The 6,671-nt window shown below is 57.2% G+C and overlaps 1 protein-coding gene across 4 annotated transcripts; it reads left to right on the forward strand.

The window, feature by feature from the left end:
• The first annotated feature begins 576 nt into the window (after window positions 1–576).
• Window positions 577–6,106, forward strand: GLYCTK (glycerate kinase). Of its 4 annotated transcripts, XM_060022636.1 has the most exons (6): window positions 614–645; window positions 2,009–2,528; window positions 3,013–3,428; window positions 3,660–3,811; window positions 4,424–4,599; window positions 4,862–6,106. In XM_060022636.1, the coding sequence occupies exons 3-6, from the start codon at window positions 3,052–3,054 to the stop codon at window positions 5,726–5,728; spliced, it is 1,572 nt and encodes a 523-aa protein (XP_059878619.1). In that variant the 5' UTR covers window positions 614–645; window positions 2,009–2,528; window positions 3,013–3,051; the 3' UTR covers window positions 5,729–6,106. The 4 variants fall into 4 exon arrangements, with proteins under 4 accessions (XP_059878618.1, XP_059878619.1, XP_059878621.1 ...); XM_060022635.1 differs by lacking the exon at window positions 2,009–2,528 and having other exon boundaries at window positions 577–645; XM_069541162.1 differs by lacking the exons at window positions 614–645; window positions 2,009–2,528 and having other exon boundaries at window positions 2,708–3,428; window positions 5,648–6,106.
• Window positions 6,107–6,671: the final 565 nt, after the last annotated feature.

A 6,671-nucleotide genomic window follows, 5' to 3' on the forward strand; every position in this document is an offset into this window, starting at 1 on the left:
TGGGTCACCAGGGAAGCCCAGGACTTGTCTTTTGAATGTGGGAAGGTATCAAGCCGGGCCCAGCGTGAGAGCAGGGACAGTGTGGGAGGCCTAGGGTCCTTTGTGTTTACATGCACCTTGCGTGTTCGAGAATCACGGACTAGAACTCTCTTGCTGAGTCAGAGCTGTGATTTGGTCGCTCAAGACAGAAGGCGGGGAACACGAATGAATTGTAGAATTACAGCGGTGAGGAGGGACGGGGATGACTTCCTTTGGCCCCAGGAGGGGTGTGTTGTGGGTAAGTAGTGATTCTCAGCCTGTTTGCTTAGTCCAGTGCCTGGCACCTAACAAGAGGTCGGAATGTATCTGCGACTGGTTGAATCCTACAGAATAAAGGAGGGGACGGATTACAGAAATCGGCGATTATTATCCCATTGTAGAGATGAAGACACCGAGTCCTGAAGGTGACTCTAACCAGGCCTCTTGGCGGTCAGGGCAGAGTCAATGCCCTAGTCGCCGTCCTGGCTCCCGCTGCCATCCGCCCCCGCTCTCACCGGCCTCCCGCCACAGGCGCCCCACCCACCCCATACTTCCGGATTCCGCTCCGCCCCCTCAAAGCAGTTCCGGTTCCCGAGGCTGGAAGACGCGGCCCTGAACGGTGTTGCGGTAAGTCCGCGCAGCGAGGGCCCTTAGAACTACTGGGCCCGGCAACAGCGGGCCCAGGCGTCAGCGGGCCCTTATTTCTCGGACATTACACCGGACGTTACGCGGCCGCCACTTACCTCACGAAAGCCAGGGTTCCGGCTTGAGGGTGACGCCATTTCCGGGGCTGGGCGAGCAGGCGAAGGCCGGAAAGGACTCCAGCCTCGCTTTGTGGGTGGCAGGAGTCAAGGAGGGCCCGCTCGGTATTTCCGGGTTTCTTGTTGGAGTGCCGGGGAGCTTAGGAGAGGCGGTGTCACGAGTAGAGTTGCTGGATTTGGCAAAAAAAAAAAAAAAAAAAAAAAAATGCAGGGCGTCCAGTTAAACTTGAATTTTTAGATAGACAACAAATAATTTTTTAGTATAGGTATTCCCCAAATATTGTACGGAACGTATTTACATTAAAAAAATTCCTAATTTATCTGAAATTCAAATTTAACTGGACGTCCGGTATCTTATCTGGCTACCTTACTCTTGGGCGCCCCCTGCCCTGGGCTCTAATATCCAGTGGCAAAGCTGGTATCCTCTAGGCCTGTATCCATCAGGGAAACAGGTAACAAATTTCGCCCAGACTGTCAGAATCAGCTATCGCTACCTATGCCGCTTTTAGCGCCAATCCTAATGGGCCAGCCTCTCGACACCCCGGCAACAGCTGGGCCCATTTTGAGTCCCCATGGCAGCGGCCCCTGTGTTCCCTTTCACGGCTGGAGTGAGGCGCGGTTTGTCTTCTCTTGTGGGAAAGCTGAGCTCCATGTAGGCTAAGTGGCCAGAGGCTAGAAGTTGCCAGGTTTTTTGAGTGTGGGATAAAGTGATGTTTGGAGTCCAGATTTTCAGTGTTAACAGTGGACAGCTTCAGAGAGCCCAGTGATGTCAAGGGGAGAGCATTAGTCTCATCTCACCTCTCGTTTTGCTCATGAGACCCAGTGAGAGAAATGGAGTTGTCCCTGTGGTAGAGCTGGAGCCTGATTCCCAGCCTCCTTCCCCTGCTCTGTCCATACTTGCTGCTGCAGTCAGCTGGCAGCATTTATGGTGGGCATTTATTAAAGTAATGCCTTTTTACAGATGAGCTCTTGGGGGCTTTATTGTCCCTAAACTCCGCTACAGCCTCTTGACCTTCACCTTAAAGCTTTTTTAGCCTTTACTGTGCCCAGTAGGGAAAATGACTATTTGGCCTCAGCTGGGGAAGCCTGCCCTTTGCCTACTCCAGCCATGCTGCTCTCACCCCTGTGGGTGGTGTGAGCCAAGACTTGTTATGCAGAGCCAAAGGCATGTTCTTGGCATGGGTGGGTCTGACCGTGTAGGTGGAAGGGCGTCATTTTCTGTCTTGCAGATTGGGCCCAATGGTATGTGGGGTCATGTGGCGTCTAAGGACTTCTTCAGGGTTCTACTATGGGCCAGGCTTTGCTGCCACTTCTGATTTGAACCTGAACCTGCTGCTGGACTCACCCTGAGTGCTGGGATTCTTTGGGCTGTGTGCCCCGAGGATGTGCCTGGACCTGCCTGTCGGTGTCCCAGCAAACCTACAGCCTCCCTACACAGACCTAGCCTTTCCAGGCTCCTCAGCCCAGACCCATGAGCTAATGAAATAGAGCAGGCTGTGCGCTCTAGAGCCCGCGAGCCACAACTACTGAAGCCTGCGTGCCTAGAGCCCATGCTCCGCAACAAGGGAAGCCACTGCAATGAGAAGCCCGCGCACTGCAACAAAGAGTAGCCCCCGCTCGCTGCAACAAAGACCATGTATGTGGTCGCCGCAACAAAGACCATGCGCAGCAACAAAGACCCAACACAGCCAAAAATAAATTAATTAATTTTAAAAAAAAAAGGGCAGGCTGGAGGTCACTGGGCTCAAGGTCAGTTGGTGGGACAGCCAGCAGCTTTGTAGCAACAGAAGTGGTAAAGAGGCAAGGAAGGAGTGCCAGAAAGGGGTGTTCCCCGGGCAAGGCTCAGAAGTGCAGGGGGTGGAAAAGGGGTGGGGTGGGAGCCTACTGATAGTAATTTCTTCTTCTGTGAATGATTAGCTCTCAGCTGAAGGGGGTGATCTAGGAGGAGGGCTCAGCTAACAGGACCTCTGGACTCTGGGCAGAGTGTCCAGAGGGCTGGCATGTGGCCTGTGGAAGAGGAGGACATGGTTGGGTGGCAGGCCTGGGCTCAGAAGACTGGACTGGAGTGAGATCAGGCAGCTGTGGGCCTTAGGAAATCTCCTTGGACTGGCAGATGGCCTATTCTTGCAGCAGCAGCTGTGGGGTCCACTGGCCCTGAGCCCTCAGAGCCGTGGCTGTGGGGAGCCTCCTGTCTGGCCTTGCAACGGTGTAACTAGTGCTTTCTTCCCCCTAGGCAGCCATGGATGCCAGGTGGTGCTGAGAGCAGTGGGGCATGGCTGCAGCCCTGCAGGTCCTGCGTCACTTGGCCCGAGCCCCTTTGAGCCCGCTCCTCTGGGGGGGCCCATTGGCCCGGCTGGCCAGTAGCATGGCCCTGGCAGAGCAGGCACAGCAGCTGTTTGAGAGCACTGTGGGTGCCGTGCTGCCGGGCCCCATGCTGCAGCGGGCACTGTCTTTGGATCCTGACAGTGGGCAGCTGAAGGTGAGGGACCGGAGCTTTCAGCTGCAGCAAAACCTCTACCTGGTGGGCTTTGGCAAGGCTGTCCTGGGCATGGCAACTGCAGCTGAGGAGCTCTTGGGCCAGCATCTTGTGCAGGGCGTGATCAGCGTTCCCAAGGGGATCCGTGCTGCCATGGAGAGTGCTGGCAAGCAGTAAGGAGCCTTGGGGGGCTGCTCCTATGTGGAGGGGAACCTGGGCCCAGACTCAGGCTGGATCGGGGCTTCCTTCCTTCACCAGCTTCCATTTTCTTCTGGGACTGGCCTGGCTCCAGGGTGGGTGTCAGTGGGTGTCCTTTTTAATGTCCCCTTCACCTGTACATCTGGGAAATCAGGTGGGAAGAGGAACCCACCCCATATCTTGCTCTCTGTTCTCTCTCCCCTGAGGGAGATGCTGTTGAAGCCACACAGCCGTGTCCAGGTATTCGAGGGCGCGGAGAACAACCTGCCGGACCGAGATGCCCTGCGGGCTGCTCTGGCCATCCGGCAGCTGGCTGAAGGCCTCACAGCTGATGACCTGCTGCTCGTGCTCATCTCAGGTGTGGGTGCCAGATTGGCTCAGGACAGTGTGTTGATGGGGGGTGGGGGTTTCCAAATATCAGCCCTGCAAGAAGCTGTTGGTCTGAGCTCTCAAGGTCACAGGACAAGGGAGCAGTAAAGAGCCTGGATGGCTTAGTCCTTGGTGGCCTCCTGTGAGCTGTGGAGTCCTCCGCTTGACTGACCTTGTTGGATAACCGTGAGAGGGCACCCAGGGAGCACCTCACTCAGGCCTTGCCAGGAAAATGTCTCTGTTGCTGCTGTCTGTACCATTGTCACCTGGGGCTAGAACCCTGGTTTCCAGCTCTCTCAGAGTCTCCACCCTCGTTCTCCGCTGTCTCCTCTAGGTCTGCTTTCTTTTCCAAGCTGTTAAGGAATAGTTCTTCCAGTGTCTGTTGGGACCTGGGCTACCCCAAAGCAGGGTTCAACCTGGGTGTGGTGACTGTGCACACATTCACTGTATGTCCACACGGGGGCACCCTAACCCCTCTTTCTAGCCTCCTCTTTTCTAGCCTAATGTGAGCACTGACTGCCTGACCCCCACCCCCCACCCCGGGTAGGGAAATCCCTTTGTCATCCATCCCCTCTGCCCAGTGTCTTCATTGTATCTGCAGGTGGGGGCTCGGCCCTGCTGCCCGCCCCCATTCCACCTGTAACACTGGAGGAGAAGCAGACACTCACCAAGCTGCTGGCGGCCCGTGGAGCCACCATCCAGGAGCTGAACACCATCCGGAAGGCCCTGTCCCAGCTCAAGGGTGGGGGGCTGGCTCAGGCGGCCTACCCTGCCCAGGTGCGTGGGTCTCTTCTTCCCCAGGCAGCTCTGGGCTGGTGGAGCCAGGCCCACGTGTGCCAGGGAGATGAAGGGCAGAGGCCTGGTACAGGAGTCCACAGGGCTAGGTGTTTTGCACACCCACTTGAGAGGGGTTAGAAGTGGGTGAGGAAGTGCACTGGGTGGTGTGAGGACGTGTGGATAGGTGGAGGCAGTTTGATCTCATGGGCCCTGGGGCAAGGATCAGGTGGGACTGAGCCTTGCCTCTGCGACCCCTCCCCAGGTGGTGAGCCTGATTCTGTCAGACGTGGTGGGGGACCCTGTGGAGGTGATTGCCAGCGGCCCCACCGTGGCCAGCATCCACAGTGTGCAAGATTGCCTGCACATCCTCAATCGCTATGGCCTTCGTGCTGCCCTGCCACGTTCTGTGAAGACTGTGCTGGCACGGGCTGACTCTGACCCCCATGGGCCACACACCTGTGGTCATGTCCTCAATGTGATCATTGGCTCCAATGCACTGGCACTGGCTGAGGCTCAGAAGCAGGCCGAGGCGCTGGGATATAGGGCTGTGGTGCTGAGCACAGCTATGCAGGGAGATGTGAAAAGTGTAGCCCAGTTCTATGCACTGCTGGCCCGAGTGGCTGGAACCCGCCTCACCATGCCTGGGGCTGGAGCCTCTGTGGAGGAGGATGAACAACTCTATGAACTGGCGGCTGAGCTCCAGCTCCCAGACCTGCAGCTGAAGGAGGCTCTGGAGGCCATGGTGGGCACTCGGGGCCCGGTCTGCTTGCTGGCTGGTGGTGAGCCCACAGTGCAGTTGCAGGGCTCAGGCAAGGGTGGCCGGAACCAGGAACTGGCCCTGCGTGTTGGAGCAGAGCTGGGACGGTGGCCGTTGGGGCCTGCTGATGTGCTGTTTTTGAGCGGTGGCACTGATGGGCAGGATGGGCCCACAGAGGCAGCCGGGGCCTGGGTCAGGCCTGAGCTTACCAGCCAGGCCGCCGCCCAGGGTCTGGACGTGGCTGCCTTCCTAGCCCACAATGACTCACATACCTTCTTCTGTCGCTTCCAGGGTGGGGCACACCTGCTGCACACAGGGCTGACTGGCACCAATGTCATGGACGCCCACCTCCTGTTCCTGCAGCCGCGGTGATATTGTAGGTCATGTTTTGGGAACCTAGAGGAGACCTGCAGGGCAGCGTCCTGGAGCAGACCAGGTTTGGTCCCCAGGGCCTCCCCAGGCTTTAGGGCCTCTCCTCTCCTTGGCCCTAGCTACATGGTTGTCCCTCACACCTCCCAACCAGGGCCTCTGCTTTGTGTCCAACTCCTCAACCAGACAGGCAGATGGGGGTTCTCTTCCACCCCTACTTTTTCAGCTGTGGCAGCAGTTACCCCTGAGGACCAGGACCAGCCCCTAGGCCAATTTGCTGCTCCCATTGTTTTACCCCAGGCAGCCCCTCTGCACAGCTCCTGAGCATGTTTCTTCTGTGGGGTGAAACAGGAAGGACTGAAAATAAAAAGGACCACACTATGGGTTCTCAGTGCTTCTTCCCTCACAGCAAAGGTTAGCGGGGAGCTGCCGGGAAGGGGATGGTGTTGGGCAGCAGCCCCTGTGCCAGGGCCCTGCAGGAGTTCTCCGTACCCATCTCTGCAGGGCACTTGTTTCACTTAAACAGGAGCTTGGGAGGGTTGAGCGTGGCTCCCAACATGCTTGATGTGGGTGAGCAGAGACCCCAGGGAGGACAGGCCTAAGAACTTTAGTCTGTGAGGTCTGGGAGGGACTGGCCACCCATCCAACTGTCACTCTCCCCTGTGGCATCCCTGCTGAGGTCTCTCCACCCTGTGATGGAGTGCCTCTCTGGGCACATGCTTACTGCCTGCCACCAAGGACTTCCTTCTGTCTTTGGACAGCCCTTAGCCAGACTGTACTTTCTTTGGTTGATAAACCCCTATTTATCCAGGGGTTACCCCCAGCCACACAGGACACTGGGTGTTGTTTCCTTGTGTCAGACCCATTTTCCCAGGCTGAACCACTCCCTACCCTCAGAGCCTTTAGCTGTTTCTCTGGGAACACAGTCCAGTTCCTGGTGCCAGCC

The sequence above is a fragment of the Delphinus delphis genome, chromosome 10 (genome assembly GCF_949987515.2).
Source record: "Delphinus delphis chromosome 10, mDelDel1.2, whole genome shotgun sequence".
Classification (NCBI taxonomy): domain Eukaryota; kingdom Metazoa; phylum Chordata; class Mammalia; order Artiodactyla; family Delphinidae; genus Delphinus; species Delphinus delphis.

Bases quoted from the DNA above. Each gene is read 5' to 3' on its own strand.
- GLYCTK (XM_060022635.1), top strand. From the start codon at position 3,052: ATGGCTGCAGCCCTGCAGGTCCTGCGTCACTTGGCCCGAGCCCCTTTG. The intron at 3,812-4,423 runs GTGTGGGTGCCA...TTGTATCTGCAG, and splicing joins GCTGCTCGTGCTCATCTCAG to GTGGGGGCTCGGCCCTGCTG. The intron at 4,600-4,861 runs GTGCGTGGGTCT...ACCCCTCCCCAG, and splicing joins AGGCGGCCTACCCTGCCCAG to GTGGTGAGCCTGATTCTGTC.